Source organism: Thunnus albacares, chromosome 5 (assembly GCF_914725855.1).
Source record: "Thunnus albacares chromosome 5, fThuAlb1.1, whole genome shotgun sequence".
Lineage (NCBI taxonomy): Eukaryota > Metazoa > Chordata > Actinopteri > Scombriformes > Scombridae > Thunnus > Thunnus albacares.
This window is the reverse complement of record NC_058110.1, coordinates 29,160,469-29,182,194: the sequence shown is the minus strand read 5'-3', so window position 1 is coordinate 29,182,194 and position 21,726 is coordinate 29,160,469. Positions and strand designations below refer to the sequence as shown.

The 21,726-nt window shown below is 40.0% G+C and overlaps 1 protein-coding gene across 5 annotated transcripts in view; it reads left to right on the top strand.

The window, feature by feature from the left end:
* The window catches only part of LOC122982039 (teashirt homolog 2), a 102,399-nt gene that overhangs the window by 58,085 nt on the left and 22,588 nt on the right, over positions 1-21,726 (top strand). For 2 of the 5 annotated variants that reach the window (XM_044351010.1, XM_044351009.1), the window contains exon 7: positions 1,629-2,440. The exons of 1 other annotated variant lie outside the window; for it this stretch is intronic. In XM_044351010.1, coding sequence (XP_044206945.1) covers positions 2,401-2,440 — 40 coding nt within the window. In that variant the 5' untranslated portion in view covers positions 1,629-2,400. The remainder of the gene's footprint in view (positions 1-1,628; positions 2,441-21,726) is intronic. 2 more of the 5 variants (XM_044351007.1, XM_044351008.1) reach the window with 2 other exon arrangements.

Sequence of the window (21,726 nt, the reverse complement as noted above, 5' to 3'; positions counted from 1 at the left end):
ATAAGGTGAGGTCACGGTGGGCGCCGGTGTAACGCCTGTCACCACGCACGCATGCTTTGTGTACACACGGGGTGTTAAGAGCTGTCAGACAGGTATGGCTCAGGCTTGATCTGAGCCCGTGATTGATCGCACAAGGTTTCAGGTGGAGTTCACTGGAGGTCTCTGGTATCATCGGCGAAATGAGTGACAGACACAAAATAGGGTGATGGAATATTATCAGGAAGCCATTTGTAATGCGGGGCGAGCCTGGATCTCTAAGGGGTGTTGTCTCTCTGAAATGAAGTCATCCATCACCTCTACTTCATATTTGATTAGGTCATGAATAGCTTTTAAAGAAAAAGAGAGCTTTTACTATTGAGCATATGATAACTAAAGATAAAGGCTGTAGTGGGGAAGAATACTGAGAATTGAAAAAAAAATATTCCATTAAAAGTACAAATTCAGAGCTCCAAATATGACTGAAGTGTGAAAAATATGCTTCAGGATCAAAAGTAAAAAGTTACTAAAATGGGTCATTTCACCTTTAACAATTTATAATATCTACATTTTACAAGGATTTGATTTGATTTTATTATGAAGTATTTATTTCTCACATCTAATGGAGTAAAAGTAGGAAGTTTGTAGGAAGAAAATTGGAAATATCTCCATACCTGTAAGGACATAAGTAAAAGACTTACAAAGAGACATTTACTTTGTTACTTTTGGGGAAAAGGTTCAATTAAAGCTGAAATGATTAGTCGATTAGTCAGTGGACAGAAAATAATCGCTTTTTATAACACAAAATAATTTTAAGAATAATTGATTCATTGTTTAAGTCAATTTTCAAGCACAAATGTCAAACATTCCCCAGTCTCAGGTTCTCAATTGTGAGGAATTGTTGCCTTTCTTTGTTTTATTGAATAGAAAAGTGAATATTTTTACGTTTTCAGGGAGAAAACAATATGACATCAGCTTATTGTGAAGACCATTTTTCACTATTTTCTGTGATTCTACAGACAAAACAATTCATTCAATTCAGCTGCAGCCATATATTAAATACTGTATTTATATCTCACATCTTGTCAATAATCAATATCATAATCACAAGACGGAGTAATAGCTACTGTACACGTGAAACCATGAAAGGGAAAAGGAGCAAACTGAATGTAACTTGATGTGATGATGAATATAAATGAATGTACATACAGTATCTTTATGTCATTTTATATGCTTTCACTTTGTTCATTGCAGTAAACTTCATGTAGCAAATATAAACTATTTTCAGTCCAAAAAAAAAAAAAATCATTGAAAAGTCGCTCAAATGTCAGTTTTTGGTTAGTTTCACACAATGTGTAACTAAATACATTTATCAAAGTAACTTTATCAAGCATGAGGATTTTTTATCAGGCCTCCCAAGTTGCATCCAGTGCGGAAAAAATCAATGATGTAGCTTGTTTTGTGTATCTTGCAATGAGATACTCCTCAACAACAGACTGATGAACAGATATATGTGTGTGTGTGTGTGTTTTTTTTAAAGCGACATGATCAGGTTTAGTTGTCACATTAAGCATGTGTTACACCTAAAGCGTTAAGTGACGTTCATAACCGCAGCGGTTGAAAATCTCACAAACTTTATGTCTTTCATCTAGCGAGCAAAAGCGGAAGCTGCAGGATCGGGTCTAAAAACAAGAAGAAGGGAGAAAAAAAAAAAAACGCTGCATGAAAAAAGGCACCGAGCACAGAGTGATAGAAAGCAGCAGCAGCAGCCCCAGCAGCACACACAGCCTGTGCTCCTGCCTCTTTTTCCCTGGCCTCTGTTCCTTTAATAAACTCATGGTTATCTAGTGTAACAAATGTCTCGCTGCCATCATCAAGTCCAGGCGAGGAGGGAGGAGTTTTTAATGTTCAGTTTGTTCTATGGATCGATGTCTGCTGGCATCGCCTCTCCCCTCGCCTGCACCGTGCGTAATATACTGTACCATTACCAAACGCTTTTTACGCGCATTCCCTCCACATATTATCCAGCGAAAAACTGCCTGAGGGACTGACTGACACACGTCGATCAACATATGTGCCACTGATGGACAAAAACGGATGGTGAAAGGAGACGATTCGCCCCCCGTAGGAGGAGGAGGAAGAAGAAGAAGAAGAAGAAGAAGAAGAAGAAGAAGAAGAAGGTGAAAGAACAAGCCCGATTTAACATCTGTTTCCCCACTGAAAACGATTCCTAACTGGATTTTTTTTTCTTTATAGTGAGAGAGACTGAACTACTCCGAGAGCCAAAATAAAGACTCTCTCTCTCACACACACACACACACACACGCTCGCTCTCTCTCCCTCTCTCTCTCTCTCTATGCATGGACTATCGTAGACCGCATTCAGATTTCACCTGGGCACAGTAGTGAACTGCGACTCCAAAAAATGCCACGGAGGAAACAGCAGGCGCCCAAACGGGCTGCGGGTAAGCGATATTATTTTCTCAAAGGATCTGTTTAATATGAGTGTAACATTTGTGGATTATTTTTGTTATGATTCCGTGAACCGCACAGGGTCCCCCCCCCCCTCCCCTCCACCACCCCCACCACCCCCCCCCTCCCAAACTTTTTTTCATGTGGGACCCCCGAATAGATACGCATTATAGACCCCTGCATTAAGAGAGATATATTGTCCCGAGGAGCCCCATATGAGCAGGTTTTTGTAGTTAGGTTAGGATTTAGTACAGAGTTATATAACTATACGTGTACTGTGGTGAAGAATATAGACTTAGCTATGTTTTGTGCTTTGGGAGAATTCAATACTATAGAAATTCAGCTAATTCTCATTTCACCGTGGACCCCTAAGGGCTCCCACATGGGCCTGGGACCCCAGTTTGGGTACTGCACTGCTGTAAAATGTTATAACAATATGGAGAAAGATGGTTGTAGCATCATGAGCTGCTTGTGGGTAAATTAATAACACTGATAATACAAACACTAGAAGAAGAAAAGAGTTCATTAGGAGTAAAAAAGATAGGAAAAAAAAGCTGTGTAGTTTCACCTCAGTGATCTTTATAACAAGTCATGATGCATTTGTTCATTCATTGGGTTAAAAAGTTTAGTTTAAAAAACCTCCCTCGCTGTGTTTGATTTGACCCCGCATGAAGTGCGGAGAGGAGCTGAAAGATGTGGAGCCGCTGTATCCATAGCAGATGAACTCTGTATGAACTCTTCATAATCTTATGGACAAATGGAGAATGGGTTACACACTCTCTCTCTTGCTCTCACATACACACACGCACACATACACTCCATCCACGCTGCTGCAAGGGAGAGGAGGACACACATCTCCACAACATACAGATTTTACTTTTTGTGCAGCAGTGTCATGTAGTGAAACCTACCTCATGCTTATGTGCAGTCTAGTGTTTGTGTGTCAGATTGACAGGAAATGTATACAAGGAGGCCCTTGTGTAGTACAGGCCAACATCCTAGTTGTAAACTGGTTTTGTGTGTGTGTTTACTGTGTCTCTTTATAATGTAATGCTGTAAGATTTTGCCCAAATGGGACAGAAAACCTCAGTGTGTCCTCTCTTTCCTTAAACTAACCTTATCTTTTCATCTTTTCATATCTCCCCAAAAAGCATAACTTCTCCTTCGTAAATTATCAAAATCACAAGGTCACAAAATCAGTGTTACCCTTGACCTTATTTTCCTGAGGTCATCATATTTTCTATGAATTATGATGTTCCCAGAAACTGCCCCATTATGATTGAGTCGGTGGATTAAAACTAGATTGATCAAGGGTATTTTCGCGTTTGAGGATGCAATTACTTGCTCGTGGTGTGTTGAGAAGTTATCAGTCTTTATTATGGTTGCGGATGTAGCAACCAGATGGCGATTGTTCTCTGCCAATAATAGCGTCTCTTTATACCCGCTTAAGATACTGAGACCCTTATCTGCCCGGCACACTCTCAGTTTACACACACACACACACACACACAGACACACAGCACCCATTGCCATACAGTCACACACTAAATATTTTTTCCCACATTTCAGCCTCCAAAAGCCCCCTTTTCTTAAAAACAATGTCCCCAGTTTTATTCAGAGAACTTTTGAGAAGATGCCTAAGTGATCCCTTTACACGCTCTCAGCTGCCTCGCCTGTACTCTGGTAAATGTGTCAGCCCTATAGAGAAATAAGCCTTCCAGAAGAGTTTCTTCATTGTTGAGGTAATTGTCTCCTCTTTGACAGGCACATTCATCAGTGGCTTAATGGTCAATCAAAAGTTGGCAGGCAGAGTGTTTTCATTCTTTCCTATCCACTACATTAGGAATACTTAATCAAAATGTCTCCCGGTAATGGCTGTGAAGAGTTCATGACTGACTGATCCGTTGTCTGTGCCGATAGAAAATTAACAGCTCGGCACTGGAGAGATGTGGGCTTGCAGATAAACAAATTGTGCATTAATATTTCATCTTCAAGACCTGGGATGTGCTATCAAGCGGTGGAATATTCCTGGGCTGTGTTGTCATTTTTCTCCCGTTCTTTTTTTTTTTTTTTTTTTCCTCCTGTATTCTTGAAGGCTCTTTGCAGCTGTAACTCATTTCACTTGATGACTTTACTGGGGTTACAGAGAGTGACGACAAATTGATTACCTGGCAGAGCAAGAATGGAGCGAAGAGAGACGCAGGCTGACAGTCATGTTATAATAATATGTTTAATGATGTGTGGAGTGGGAACAAGGAGAGAGGAGTATTGAAATAAGAGCATGGAAGATGCAAAGGAATAGGTTCATTTCTTTTTTTTTTTTTTTTGTAGGGCTCTTAAAGATGCAGTATCCCTCTTGGTGGGAATAGTATTTTGCAAGATGTAAAAAAAAAAAAAAAAAAAAACACCATTCCCAGCTCAAGCATTAATTCAGAGGACATTCAACATCCAGGGTGCTTGTATTCTCCTCTGGGGATTGTATTATTAATAGGCATATTTGTAAAACGTGAGACCACAGACGCACAAGTAAAAGGCCAGTTGTATCTGATTTACTTCTTTTGCATACATGGTTTGTATGGTAATTTTAAAACGCCAATTACTCACCGGTCCAGGAAAGGATGCACTAAACCTTTTGCTTTATCACTGCGAAAGCATCACTAAGACAGAGGGCTATCAGGCTCTGCAGATTCCAGGATGAAATTTGTGTATCAGGTTTATATATGGTGTAAACGTAAAGCCCTATAAGTGCTTGGGATGCATTTTTGAGTGAAGGGAGCCATATGTTATTTTGCGGCCGTGGGCGTATTCCTCTTTTTTTTTTTTTACAATAGCTCTGTGCCTCTAACCGTTAGCCCAATTTGCTGTTAACAAGATAAATTGGAGAACAGACAAAGGCATTAAGTGTTGCAGTGCCAGCTAGTGACTGACAGCAGCTTGTGGGAATTGGCTAGCAGAAATTCCTCCTAAGTGGTTTGTTCAGAAAACATCCTACGATCAAGGCAGATGTTGTTTATCCAGTTTAGGTAGAAAAAGGGGAAGTCCATTTTTGAATGACAAAAAGCTGTGAGGAAAATGGCAGCAGATACAAAAGTGTCTTATTTTATGTTTTTAATACCAGATTAACACTCTCTTGGATTTTTTTTTCTCCTGTATCACCACGCTATCCTTTTTGTCTATAGCCTTTTATAATATGATTTTCTTTTTTTTTTTCTGTGATTCGCTTAAATCTATTTAACCATTGTTATAAAATGAGATCAAAAAGAGAATTAGACTCTCACTGGACTCCAACTCAGAGGGTTTTAGAAGCAAAGGGAGGCAAATGTATGATTTCATGGATGATACGTTTGAGGCTCAATATAAGGATGATGGTGATGATTTTAATAATTTTTTTTTTTCTCTATCACGTGTGCATGTGACAGCTCTTTATTTTTTCCATTCAAAGCCTCCCCGCATACTCCACGATTTGATTAATTGCAGGAAACAAGAGTTCCCATTGGCTGCGGCGTTACTGGTTTAGTATCAGTAATCACGTTAACGACTGAATTATGAAAATGACCGAAGGAACAATATTGTAAAGACAGATAACAGATGACTGCTTCACCTATTTTCAGTCTTGGAAATGTACAGATATGAGAGAGAGAGGGAGAGAGAGAGAGTGTAGCACATAACCTTACTCCAGTGCAAAGAAATGATACGTGAAAACAATGAGGCACAGCTCCTTTGTGGCCTCGCAAATCATGTGATCCTAGCTGTACGGATACCTCCGACGTACCGTTTTGACGATTGCGATACTTGAATTGTAATATTTTAAATGAAGCTCTCAGCATGTAGGAACACGGGCTGCTGTGTTCATTTTTCAACGCTGAAATGGGGAATTTCTGCAAATCAACTCAGAATCCGTACAATAAAAGAGCACAGCCCCCACTTAACAGTTTGTAGGAGTGTTTTGGTCACTTTATCAGCTGTTTTGTTTTTTTTTTTTTAGCTCATCCTGAGTGCAAAAACTCTGCATCAAATAAAGTCTATTAAGTTGCCAAGTGATGTAATCATTAGTGGGAATTAAATCTCTCTGCACTGTATCTCTCTGGGTCGATGTCAACAAGGCAAATGTTTTGTTTTGATCAAATCCAGCCTTAAAATTTCCATCGGCTTATGAACACACCAAAACATATACTTAAACTTTGTTGCAATGCTTGCAATTTTCAAACTTGAAGGCGCTCCCCATAGAGATCCCCCACCCCACCCCCCCCCCCCCCTCTTTTTAATAACTTTCTCCTCATCAGCTACTTTCACATGCTGTATATTCCTACTACAGTAAAAGAATAATATCACATCAGGTGGCTTCAGTGCGATCTGGTTGCGTTTCCTCCTGCACGCCAGTCGGCTGACAGGTGTAGATAGCTAATAGTTTGCGAAGGTTTTTTTGTTTGCATGAGAGGCAGACAGGGTGGTGCACTGTCTAGGTGATAAGAACCAAGACTCCTGTGCCCTCCAGCACAGTGATCTCTCGCTCTCTCTCTCTCTCTCTCTCTCCTCCCTCTCTCTCTCTCTCTCTCTCTCTCTCTCTCCCGTGTGGAAAAAACAGCCTGTTATGATTGGTCTCAAGGCAAGTGCTTGTGCAGTGTTGCACCTCTCTACAGCAACTGCTCATTCACCTTGCCTTCCCTCTGAGACCTGCACTAGTTTCCAGGCAAATGACACAATTTGATATGCCGTTGGGGTGATTCATGTGGATAATGTTTCCATGTGATCATCACTGCAGAAAAAAAAAGAGACTATTTCTTGTTATGATTTTTTATTTATTTATTTATTTATTTTACTCATTAAGCCTGACAATAACTAGAATATTGGGAGAGTTTATTGTGAGCAAGCTAAAACTCATTATTTCTGCAAGACATCCCAAATACAAAAAGAAATTATGTTATGGTATTTTGTCCAGGTCCCTACAGATATGATGATTTACAAAGGAAAAATGTGGAGGAGACTTTATAGCTCGGGTTGTTCATTTATGTGGATTTAGAGGATAAGAATGCAAGGCAAGCTTACAGTTAATACAGTAGCTCCGTGGGCCTGGTATTGATTACACGGAGGAGGTATGGTGTGTTTTATATGGTTTATGGTAAAAACGCACTGGACCTCATGTGCTTTGTATTATAGTAATGATAGACATTCCCACCGTAGTTTATATCTATGTAATTTATATCCGCAGTTTTGTCATCTCTTTTTTCCATGAAGAGTCAAAAAGATTTAAGCGAGGACATCCATCTTGTAGTTGTTGACCTACATGTATAGTCAGTCAAAGGGCATACATGTTAGCCATATGGGTAGGAGGTCTTTAAAAAAGAATCACAGCCGGATCAGGTTAAGCTAACCTGAGATGCCTTTGAAAAAAAAAAAGTTACAGTATCATATGTAGATTGAAAGAAAAAAAAAAAAAAAGTCCTGTGCAGTATTAAATATGACTGGACTCTGATTTCAGAGGACCAGCTGAGCTTTATATTCTGCTTTTATTCAAGAGAGCTTCAGATAATAATTCAAAGCATAATTTGTGCAAACTATAAAGAGAAGGATCATGATTTAGATTTTTTTTTTTTCTCCCTGGTTAGAATGTTAAAGTTGAATTTACATCTCATATTATATTCTGCAGAGTGATGCCCAGTTATGAATGAATGTGACATTTCCCTTCGATATGTGTGCGTCAAAAAAAACAGAGAAAACATTAATCTTAAGTTATCCGCGGTGTACCTGATTTGCTTCTTATCAAATCCTTAATGAGCCTCAATTAAGATTTATTATGCAAATTAACCCTCAGCTGCTACCGACTGCAGGAGCAGGAGCTATGACAATATTGTGCTAATGGTGTGATCTGTAACAATTACAAAGGTAAACCGCCTTCACACTGCATGCTCTGAGAGTCTCCGAGAGGTCAGTCCCCTAAATATGCCTTCAGGTGTTCTGGAGATTTGGCAAATTGTTTGTCAAGTCTATGTTGAGGTGTGTCTTAGATACAGTTGTGATAGTATTATTGATATAGAACATAATCATAAGCATTGCTACTGCTTTTAGCTACAGTTTTATATACTTATGTAGTCAATATATGCATTTACTCCTCTGAAGCTGCTGAAAATCAAATCTAGTCTTTAAAAAACTCAATTGCTGGTGAATTAAATTGTTATTAAACTTGTTTCAATTGAAAAACTAGAAGCAACAAATAATGCTTAAACAAAAGATAACAAGAGTAATTTTATCAACCATCTAAAGTAAAAACCCACCTTAAGATGAGATGTTGGATTACTAATAAACCTCACAGTTTTCTGATCTCCACGGTTACCGCACACGGTGAGGTTATGACCAGAGGAAGTGCTGCTGGACACTTTACTCGAGCACTATATGAAGTTGTGAACCTTGCACCTTTTGTAACTTCATTTAGCACGAGGCTGATGGCTTCCTGACAGCTTTATAGCCTACATGTTTTATGAGTCGTCATGCGGCGCAATTACATAGGACCTAATTTGATGAATCAAGTCAATGTTCCACCGGCTCTGTTGACCTTGCTGGCCTGTGATCTTCCGTCTCTCTACGTGGGTCAAACAGAGGCTTTCACGCTTTTTGTGTGCAATTCAGTCAAACTTGGGTAGGGAGAAAAAAAAAAAAAAAAAAAAAAAAATCTCCAACATGCACCTCTTAGTAAAGCCAATCAAGAACGTACTGATTTGTAATGAGCAATTGTCGGTTTGTTTTAAACGTCTCTGGCAAAGCGTCAGTCCAAATGAATCCATTAATCAGCCAGTCAAAGCAAAATAATGCATTTCTAAATTGCAGTCCAAAATGATTCTTATGTATCTTTGTTTATGTTCGTAAAACATGTTATGTAAGCTTAAATAATCACAGCCGTCGCCCCATAATTAACTCCATCTAAACATCTTTAGCTCACCAGTTTAAACTGAGAGCAGAGCAGACCACATTTACACGGTGGAAAACAACATTTAAGAACTTATTAACCTCTTCCATATCTTTTTCTGATATTTTAAACCATCAAAGCAGCCTGTAGTATATCTGATATAAGCCAAACATGTTTTTTATGTATCAAAAAATAAAAGTAGTTTAACTGTGAATGTGATAGTTAGATTCTTAGATGCTTTAACTACATTTAACATTTTGTTTTCTCATTACTTTTAATGGTAATCTTACCTATTGATTGAGCAGCTTTAAAAAGCTTCATTTACAACTGAAACACATATAAGCAACAATTTGACTCTGAACAACTGAATTAGAACTAACCAGCACTGTTAGCTTGCTAATTGTTCCATGTACTGTTAATGCTTTCGGTGTTGTTGTTATCTAACAAACTCTTCTCTCAATAGAAACGCTGATCCGAGGGATAGAAACTCCAGCTTTCTAACTAGCAGGGCTTTCAAATACTGAACGGCTCATTTGATCATATTTGTGAGCTGCAAACAAGTTTTAATGTCAAACTGAATGTAAAGTGACAAGAATAAAGAGTTTGTTTTTCCTCTTGGCGGGGGGGGTCCAGTGGATCACGCACCCTATTAAACACGTTAACATTCGACCCATGACACCTCAAGGTGCAACTGAGCTGTTTTTTTGCTGAAGCTAAAATATGGAGGTGAATGAAGAATGACAGTGGATAGGTGCCAATTTACTATATAACTTTTATGTTTTTTTTATTATTAGTAATTGTGCTTGAGATTAACAGATATCTGATTGCACAGTAGTGGGTTTGCTAATTATTTATCTATATTTGTTCAAATCACAGCACAAACAAACATTGTCAAAGAAGAATTGAATGACAACATGCCGTATTTAAAATTTCAGACTGATATATCTAACCTCTGTCAAATGATCTCCTGTCAAATGAATGATATTCAAAATAAAAGTACTACAGCATAAATACATGTAAAACAGCTGTCTCTACTAGAAACAAAAACAAAAACAATGACCAACTATTGTAGGTTTAGTCCAAATAGGAAAAAAAAAATTTATCAGGAATAAAAATAAGAAAAACAAAAAAGCATGTTAGTTTCTAAAAAAAAAATATTCTTATATGTATGTTTTATGAACTAAAATACATTAGGCTGCCTTTAATTGTCATCTTTAACCCTAATCCTTAACCTGAAGTGCCTCTGTAAGAGACTCAGTGCCGTGTTGTGTTTAGAGGCTTCTCCTTAGGGCTGCGCCTGCCTGTTTGTGTCTACAGTATGTGCTGAGCTAGTCTGTTGAAACAGCTTAATTGATACTCATTAAACAGCAGTGACAGCTTAGGTGTCCGTGATGAATGTAGAATAATTCTGTTGTACTTACAACTTGATTAAGCAGAAGCACACAACATGTCAGTGTTGTAGCCTTATGGCTCGGTCCGCATGCACTTACGAGCTACTTATAATGATCGCTCTTATCGGTCAATATTGGAACATGCCACCTGCAGGTTGCAATTTTGTTTTTTTTGTGTGAAATAATCAACTTTTTCAAACTATAAATGAAAAAGAAACACAACACACGAGGACTGAAAGCAGCTTATAGTTTATTTGACTTTGATTTTGATAACTTGGAGAGTGTAACACCTAGCAATAAACTGTATCTAAAAATGTGAATTATGTTGACTTTTCTTTGTGTTTATTCAGCCAGAGTCTGACATTTCCACACAATAATAAAGTCAATGGATGTCAGGCAGATGAAAAATGTGCATCTTGTATTATTTCGGTTAGAAATTAGAGGCAATTGGAATTGGTTCAAAATTGACTGTCTTAGTAATGAGTGCATGACGAATGGTATAATTTAGAGAAGAAAATGAATGCTGGGAAACCAAAAATATTATTCTGCAGCATTTTATATGATGATATTCCATGAAGATGAACTAATTTCACTAAATACCCCATAAAATCTACTCATAATATTTTTCTACATTGTCATAGAAACATAGTTCACACAGTAGAGATCAGGTCATCGGGGCATGTGGCAGATACTCCGGTTATCATAACGATCTGATTTTGTTTTTGTTTTTTTTTTTTGTTTAGTTTTGTTGTCTGGGACGGCCTCAGAGAAAACGCTACATTAAAAATCCTTATCACTTACAGATTTCAGGGCCCGTGTAGCTTCTCTCGCCATTGCTGACATCTGATTACAACCGAAGCTCCTAACAGAAAGAGCTCTTTTTCTCCGTTTTGAGAATACATGAAAGAGGGGGAATTTCCGCAGAGGATGGATTTACAACTTTATCCTCACATGATTAATATTACACAGGGAGGTCTTTGTACAGGAAGCAGCATGTCTAATTATGGTCCAACTGTGTCTTGACTGAGAGCAAACATGATGCCAAAGGCTGCCAGTAGGAACTGCACTGACACGTCACACGAATGGTTCATGTGGGTGCGGGCTGATGTCATCGTCACCCAGATTTCATGATGCTAAGCCCACAACTGATTGAGCAACAGCAGAAGTCGGGCTTTTTTAGTGTACTTCCAGTTGGCAACAACCTTCTAGAAACACTGTGGGCATATGGGATTTAGCTTCAATAAAAACCTAACAGTGAAGAGGCTTTTTTTTTTTTTTTTTCCATGTTTTCAAGGTTACACGTCTACCAAACACATAATGATAGCCATGACCTCACTGATGATAACTACAGTATGTCCACATTTGCTGTACAGCTAAGAGCAGATGCAGATTCATCACCCTCCCTCCCCCTTTACAAGAATTTCAGGGACTCCGTGTCCTCCCACGTTTGCCTGTTCATCATATATCTCAGCCCAGACATTCAAGAGGTCGCTAGCCAGGCCAGCCATAAGTCATCCTGTCTATCAAGACGAGACCGTGTTTCTCTTGCTTGATTTTCAGCTGTTACTTGTAAACCAGAACAGCATTCTTAAGATTAACTGAGTGACAGGGAGGCCTCTAAAAGCAAACTATAACAGCACAATATGTTACAGGCATATTTTATGGCCTTTAGTGTATGGGGGCCAAGTATGTGTGTGTGTAGATGGATCAACTGGAGGATCTAATAGGCCTGCATTGCACCTCAGGGAGCGTAGAAAATAATGGTCTTGTGTTACCGTTAGTTGAATTCTGTTTTTCATTAGGCTGATAATAATACAGGTGCACACATTACAGGAAACCTGCTCGGGCCTGGTCATCCTCGCAAGTGCACACTAGATGTGACAAGGTTATTCATTTCATCCTTTTTTTTTTTTTTCTCCCCTTCTCTCCAAAGCTTGTTTTCAATACATTGAGTATTCCTTTGAAGAATATGTTTTTGTCTTGAAGCGTGCGTGCATGCGTTGCGTCTGTGTCTGCCTGCGAAAAGTCATTGATATAGAACTAACTGTCAAAATAAGTCGTGTTCAATCCAAAACCGTTTAAGTTGTCAAGGACACATTTTCCTCCCTCCCATATCCTGACAAACATTGAGTCAGCAATTGTCTGTTGTATTTTCAGTACTGGTATCTCGTGCTCCCCCGCAGGCCATTTTAAAGTTGTAGAAAGTGGTCATTTTCTCTGTGTCAGTAGGAGGTCAGTGTTGTGGCAGTCAGCGAGCTATTCGGCCTGGTTGAAACAGAGTCTATTGGGAACCCTAAAGACATTTTGTCCGGCGTAGTCGCCTCTCGCTGTCTGTCTTCATGCCTGTCTCTCTGTACTCACGGCGCTCGTAGAAAGCCTGGAAGAGCATGAAATATTTGTTGGATTATTTCCAGATCTCCCAAACTTTTATGCAGACCTGACACACCTAAGACTCCTCAGCTGTCAACCGACTAAAATGTCAAACTCACCCACTCGCCAATTGACATAATAGGAACCCTGTTGAATATTTGCATGTACATAACCGCCTCTCTCTGTGTGGCCATTTGTCCTTCTGTCAAAACTAGTTCTTGTTATATTTAGCTCTTATTCTGTCTGAGTATCCACCTGTCCTTCCAGCTCTGTCTCACTCACTGTGTTAGTGACTGACACGTCCTCTTTGTGCTGTATAGTGTATCCCTGGTAACTGTCGCCTGGGGCCCACTCATCCCTAAAATGTAACAGAGGTCACACACAGATCATTGCTTTTGCCAAAGGCCCCTGACTTTAACACAGAGTGACCCGTGCAGGACAGCGGTGCAGTGGCTGGTCAGTGATGGATCTGGAAATAACACCAAGTGTAATCTGCTCCATCATCACTACTATAGAGAGTCTGGTTTGCTTTCACCTGGTTTGGATGAGAGGGGGAGGATGAGATTGGGGGGGTGGGGGATTAACAGCTGCTTTTGACTCTGGTCATGAGCTGTAGTCACCTTCTTGTTTCTGTATCCACATTTACCCTCTAACGTACACCTACTGTAAGTCAAAGTGTCTAAGATTATCTGAAGAGGCTCAAACAGGCCCAGAATAGATAACAGACATATTATTTTACATATATACAAAGTTTAGTTTGGATCACACTGAACAAATGTTAAATTTTTGGGGAAATTATGAATCATATCAATGAAGAAGGGGTGATGAAGAAAGTATGGGTGCCACTGAAAGTGTTTTAAATGGCATTTTACTTGAAGCCAACTTCAAAGAAATTGAAACGTGCATCAAGAAAACCAGACCAATTTACTGTAGCTCACGTTCAGCGATAATAGCTACGTTACTGAGATATTTAAAATAACTTTTACATAATTGTAATTATAACATACATTTAGCATTTAGGGCCGACTGCTATATAGATGTCTACTTATGGTAATTAACTGCTGGTGGTGTAAGTCACGTTTGTCAATTAAAGCTGAAGATTGACAGCTTTCAGTCCCCCCTTTTAGCAGCTGAGCTAATGTTAGCTAACAGACTGACAGGAAAAGATGCAGCTTAGCTCTGAATGTACAAAGATCCCGATTAAAGTGATTAAGATACTGATGTGATGCACTTAACTGAGTGATTATCACTATAGTGGACTGTCTATGTTAGTAGCTGTCAGTCAGTATTTGAACATTTAGCTGCAACGTGCGGGGCTGGAAAATGACGCTAGATTGTTTATTTCCCAACAGACGCGTCACTTGATTTGTCTTTTTGAACAGCAGAAAGACGCAGTCCTCACTAACTTTTTTCAAGTCTCAAAAGAGTACAGAGTGGTGTTTCTCTAACAAACTACCTCTGGCAGTCACCGGTTTTCATGCACGTTTACGAGGTAACAGCCGATAGTTTCATTTTGTGGTTCGGCTAACTCATGAAAAAAGTTGCATCTTATAAAATCTAAAATGAAAATCCTGCTAACGGCATTGATCCTGCCCTTGGTTTTATGGGGGACGGTTGAGGGCAGGGAGGTTGTAGTGACGGGACATGTTATATTTTAAGAGGGTCATTGTCACGATGGCTCAAACCCTGAACGTGGCACCAAATTATTTCTAAACTCACTGTTGCTCTCTAACAACAGGATAATGTGGTAGCTGACCTTGCAGGCTTAAACCTCATTAAATCAGCAAACAGTAACCTCAACAATGTAAAACAGTTTTTATCAGTTATCACAACCCACTTCTGCCATCATATATGCACTTCTGTCTTTTGGAATGTGGTTTTGTCTCTTTTCCATTCAGAGCCACTGCTCTTTTTTGAAGCCTTGAAAAGCTCTCTTTGAAGCCTGCTATAATCCCTAACCAGGAATTCCTTACTCCCTCGGTGAATTAGTTGTTGATGTGGTGGATCCGTTGCACCCGACTTCCAGGGGGGTGCACCCCGACTCTGTAGCCCTCGCTGTTCATCCTCGGCTGCTGGCTCAGTGTATCTGACCGTTTTTTTCTATTTCTTATGCCTCGTCTATCACATCCTCACACGCCACAGCGAAGCAAGCAGCAGCAGCAGCAGCAGCCGTCGCAGCTGACCTGCCATACGACTACTTGCGGAGTGCGATAACAGAATTCATCCCTTCGTTCTGAGACTTGTGACTGATGGTGGCTCAGTAGGAGTTGATTAAGTTTGTTTAAGGGTATGTCTGAGAGGGTTCATGAGGGTACTTTCAGATTGTCCTGTTGAAACATGAAAATTAATGCAAGGTGTCACATGGAAACATTCCTCTTTTAGTCAGATTTTATCCACACGGTTTAGAGACATCTTAAATTTGTTTTGCATCTTTCAAAGACACCATAACTTCATATCAATCTCATTTATATTTCGAGTGCCTGCCCCGCTACGTTCTCTTCACCTGTTTCCCCCCTATTTCTGTAAGCTGCAATAAAAAAGAAAGGGGTTGCAAGCCTTTTAGCTAATCAGTCTGTGTGTGCACAAGCTGGTGTGTTGATGCGCCCTTGCGATTTTTTTTTTGTAGTTGCTTTAGTGTGTGTGTTTGTATGTATGTGTGTGTGAGTGCCTTTATGCTTGCATGTGTTTCCTACATGCTCCATGGCAGCCCCTCACACCCTGGCAGCGACCCAGCTGAAAAGTTCCGGTACTGTCCAGACGCATCCTTTAGGGACCTCATCAGCCCCTGAATTTCCTTCCCCTCACGCCCGAGGGCATCCATATTCATTTCCTCCTCTGATTTGGGGAAAATGATGAAAGGCTGGCTTTTTTCCCATCTCTTATTTCCTGCCAAGGTTGCCTGCATTTCAATGCAACGTAAATCTGCAAAGACCTGCAAACACTCGTTCCCATTTGGACATGACCAGTACCATGTTATTAGTATCATGCCATGTTAAAACATAGAGGCCTCTCCTCGTTATTAGTGTTATAAATCAGCACGTTAGAATCAGAATCTTTGAGTGGATCATTGCACAGTACAGCATGTTAATGCTTTAGTCATAAAGTCACTTGCTCATTGTTAAATTACTCAAGTTTCACTATTGTCTGCGGTATATTTACTTCCCACAGAATGCTTCCTCTGTCTCCTCATAGAGATCTGCTTCTCATAAAATAAATAGCTCATCTACTGTCAAGTTATGATATCATGGAGGTAACTGCATTGGTTTGAAATAAATCTGTGATTAAACTCGTGGGCGGGTATTTACTCTTACCGGAGACGGGAAATGAATGTTAATGAAAATAACAGTCACATACAGTAATAACCCAACTCTGTAATTATTGGCATGCTTTGATGATGCCATATATACTGAACACACACACACATGCGCCTACTTATCTAAACCTCAGGTAGACTATTAGCTCCACTAGCAGGATCCTGCCCTCCGCTATGCACAAACGGCACTCAGGGCGGGGCGGCCCGGCCCAATGAAGGAGCGGGCTCTCAGTTGCCGAGACAACCCTAAACACACATGTACACAAAGGGAAAGGCCCCACTGTGAGAGAGGATCATCTCCACCTCTGGCTGGATAAAGAGCAGTGTCGCTGCACTCACTGGAATGCACTCCTGCCCTACAGGCGTATACAGTGAGAGAGTGTGTATACAGTTCGCAAGCATCCCACACTGATCATTATTCATGACACACCATTCACGGAGGTTTATACTTAGTACTATACCTAGAATACATTATTCCTGTAACTGTTTTTGTGTGTTTACAATTAAAGCACATGCAGCAATTATTAAAAGACTATGTTTCGCTTTAAATAAGAGACTCTAATAACAGATTACAGTCATAAAGCCGAGATATGTACCAAGCATGGAAATTCAGATGACAAGTTAACTATCTGTCTGGATGATTTTCAGTTTTCCTTCCAAAAAATTGAAGGTTTGAAATCTGCAAACCGTCTAAAGCGGCGATCCGCACGACTTTCTATCAGATACCTGCTTTCACTGTTTTGTCTCTGGTAGTCAGCGTGACAGCTCACTCTCAAAAAAACGGCACTTGATAGTTTTCACCGGTGGATTTACGGAGCTCAGAACTTTGTCTGTATTGTCGGGGCTGGAAATCTGGGTCATATATGATAACAAGAATTATCCTTTCGTACAGTAAGCATGTGGATACTCATGCATACTCCGTCTGTCATCCGAGGCCCGCGAGATGCAAAATAGCTGGTGGCTGTGGGTGTCTGATAGACCTGCTTCTTTCATGGTGAGCTTTAACTCTACACAGAGAGTGTGTGGGCATGTTTCACTCTGACCCAAACACACTTTTCCTGCTGACCGACGCCGCAAAGTAATTTGTGTACATCCGCGTTTCTCAACACCGGGGCAGGTTATATTTTGGTGGACACGGTGTCACCTGTGCATTTATATAATACCTCATCACATTACACAGTATGAAAATGAATAAAGCTGATATAAAGTTAAAGGCTGAGCTATAGTCAGAATTTCTAACAGAGTGCATGCTAATCTTCTCTTGGCTAAACTATATACTGTAGACTATTTCAAGTTAAGTAACTTTTTCCATGACGCTGTTTTAAAATGAGTACAATTCTTAGTCTGGGCTGTATAGGTCGAGCTGCATCAGGCTCATATATAAAGGAGCTTCGATGTTAGGCCATCTGGAAAATACAGATTTTAAAGAGGGTGAGTAAAACTTGAGCACTGCTTTGGGACACAATTCAGCTAATTGTAAACAGCTGCAGGTGATATCACCCCTCAGACTATAGGCAAAGCAGGGGCAAAAAAAACACCCACTGAAAAGATTGGTATCAGGATTTAAAAAAAAAAAAAATACACTTGAAGCCAGTCTGACCTACTGAGGAAAATATGAAATGTCTGTTTTAACAATAAATGATACCAATTTACTCTCTTTCAAATTGACAAATGTGTTTTGTGAACAGTCATGCATTCGCAGTGCAACATCCTACAGGCAAAAACCCCCACTGAAAAGCCCATTAGAATCAAATGAATGTCAAATTCTGCTAAGTGTTTGCACATGACAAACATCTAACATGGCTAATTGCAGATAAGTGTCAGGGTGAAATGTGTTTTGAGCCTAAGATGGCGCAAAATAAACGTCAAGATATTTTTATTTCAGTAAACGCAGGGTTGTGATAAAGCCTCGCTTTCTTGTAAATATGCTAGAAACACAAGATTTCATTTAGAAACTGTGAAATGTGAAATGCATCCCTCAGTGTTTCAGTGCCAGCGCTGAATCATGAAGTTGGTTAAGAAAGTGCAAAGTTGAATGTTGCTCATTTCTCCAGACAAATATCCACATTTCATGTCAACACGCACACGACTATTTATAAAGAGAAATAAAAATTGTTGATTTATTTTCCCGCACTACGCGTCAAAGTTAGTTTTTTGTTTTTATGTGTATAATTTGTGGTGACTTGTCCTGTATTTCACACTGTGTTCCAGTGTCTCCTTTTACTAGAGTTGTACAGCTTCCAGTGTTGCCATGTAGTAGTGCGTCTGGGCACCATCTTGTGTCCTGAGCAATAGCAGCAGACTGTTCCATGGCAGCACACCAGCTGCCTGTAGCAGCAGAGAGGGAGAGCTGCTGCTGCTGGGGCCGGCCTATCTCAGATTTGGGCCTTTGAGTTATTGACCCTCTTTGATAAACCCCTCTGAATGACACCGGCATAATTCACCCTAAAAGTTTGCACTGTCACCAGGATGAGCTAACTGTCTTCACTGAATATATGGGTGCAATTTTCGAAATAGGTTTATAGCAATTCTTGGGAGAGGAGGGCGAGATAGTGATATTACTGACTTTATCACTGCAGCTGAGGAGCATCTAGCACCTCTCCCCCCCCCACCCCTACCCCCACCCTCTGTATCTCTCTATTCCTCCACTGTAGAGCAGTGAAGGATCACACAGCACATACATTGTAGGTATTACTAAAGAGAAAAGAATCCAGCTCCTAATGGTGGGCAGGAAAATGATATGTCATTATTACGGTAATGCTGTATTATCCACTCTTATCATTGGCTTACATGTTTCGTCTTCCCCTCTGGCAGGGTTTTACATTTAGTTTAGTAGTATCAGTATCTGTCTCATTGTTTGCCTTTTTTTGCAAATGGATCTTGTGTACTGACTATCTTTATGCTGTTTTTTTTTTTTTTTTTTTTTTTGTGTCATCAGATGGGTAATTTTCTCTGAATTAGCATTCGAGTGCAGTTTCTTATGTTGCCATAAAGGCATCTCACTTTACTGCCTTGACTTTCAGATAAAATTATCTGTAATCTAATGTGTAATTTGAGGACATTATCAAAATTTGCCAAAAGTTGTTCACTCTGATCTAACTGATTTTTTTTTTTGATTATTATCTCTATATTTATCCTAACAATTACTACTCGAAATCAGAGAAATAGGAATCACAGCAGAGGATGTAATTTAATAATGGCAGACTTGTTAAGCAATCGGCAAAATAATGATTCATCCCGTCTATAAACTGCACCTTTTAATCCCATCTTATTTTTTTTTTTCTCAGTGGAGCTGTATTCTTAATGTATTTCCGTCAGTGTTATATGAACAGCTCATTGTTGAAATCTCACTGAATCTCGTTTTTTTTTTCCTTTTTTTTCCTTTCATGTGTCGAGACAGAATCTGAACCCGTAAGAATCTAATATACTGAGCCTAGTATAGTGCATCCTATAAATTGATTTTGAACCAGCCTTTGAACAAAAGGAACACTGTTGCATTGCCATCCACGGCTGATGCCACTCCCTCTTTGGCTCACGCTGAATACTCCCCTTTAATAGTGTGATGGGTGGTAGCTGGCTGAAAAAAAAAAAAAAAAAAAAAAAGTGCCTTATTTAGTGGGTTGAGGAGAGGTAGGCAGAGCGAGGATGGGGTTTCTGTGACTGGCACCGATCAATCACTCTGTGAGGGGAAGCTAATGAAGCAGGCTATGGTTTATTAAAGGGTTAGCAGAGAAAAGATTACTGCAGGGCCTCAGCTTTCCCAGAAGCCCAGACAAGGAGGATACAGTGCACCTCTAATGGTTAGGGGCTAGCTATAAACCAATCAAGGTGTTTTTGGCTCCCATTGTGTGATCTGGGTGCGAATACAGACGGTTTTAAAATCTGTTTTTTGGCAAAAGCGAAAGAGGAAATAAACAGAGCACTACCAAAGAATAATGATATGCTGCAGGTTTGGATGCAAGTCCACACAGTTTTATGGTGAATATAAATCTACTCCAGATAATGGTCCCAACAAGTATACAAACTTCACCGTTAATACAATATGTGACCACTGCAAGTTAGCCCTCGGTCTGGCATTTGCAAATACAATCCTGACTTCAAGCTAATGTTCATTGGATGAAGTCTGTAAAATAACCTTATTCTGAAAAAAAAAAAAAAATATGAGCACATTGAAACCATGGCACTCTCTCAGATAGTTTGAAAGACAAATGAGTAGCAGGGGAGTGAAAAATGCAAAGCAGATGTTTTTCTCACCGTTTTTAATGGCAGCAAGACATTACTGATGCCATTACAGAGACCTTTTATGGCTTCTTTTAATCCCCTGGCCTGCCTGAGGAAAGAAACCCCTTGTGGTGCAAAGTAGCCTCTTTACTTCAGAACGACAATTTGAACCCATTTCCAACTCACTTCCCTAATCTGCCACAGGGTTTTACATGGCTTCCTCTGTAATTATTCTGCTCTGAAATCAAAGGTAAAGAGGCATTAAAATACACCCCTTAGGTAAACATATGCTGCTCATCATGAAGGGGCTTGACTGAAAGTGTCTTTTGAAACAAATAGTGCTAAAATAGTGCAGCTCGAACATTGTTTTCGTCCCGCTTTGCAACTTATTTTGGTCATTTGGTTCACATTTTCAAACAAAGCAATCACTGACAATGACATCTAATAACTACCTTCTAACTCCAGCTTCACATTCACTAGATTTACATGCAGTGCTGTGTTCACTGTCTGCTTCCTACATCAGACCCAAACCTGTAAAGCTCAGAGGAGCACTTACAGGGGTCTGGTTAGGGGCTAAAAATGAGGAGGAGATGAACTATATGGCTCCATCCCACAGTCCAGTCGACAGTATATCAGCGGAATCGCAGCCGCATGGGCATGTGTGTGAACGCTCTACTCATAAATATCTCCCCCCCCCCCCCCCCCCACCCCCCCTCACACCACCCCAAAGGGGCCTCTCTGATGGTGATGGCGAAAGGATGTCGCTGTCTGGGTGATTGAGTGCTGCTGGTCCTGGCCCTGGGCACATCCCTGCGCTCTGAGCCCAAGTGGGAGGCCTACCGCTGAGCGCTGGCCTGAAGGGACTCGCCTGAAGGCGAGCAGCCACGCAGCAGCAGCAGGATGTGCCTCTCCTTCTGTCTCTCTGACACAAGAACACCAACTTAATGCAGCTGGCTATTAACAGAGTATTCTGAGGACGGTATTAAATTAGCTGAATAATTTTTATTCTAATGTTTTTAATTCAAAGAATAAGATATTATAATTCATACATACATTTATATATATATATATATGTTATATCTG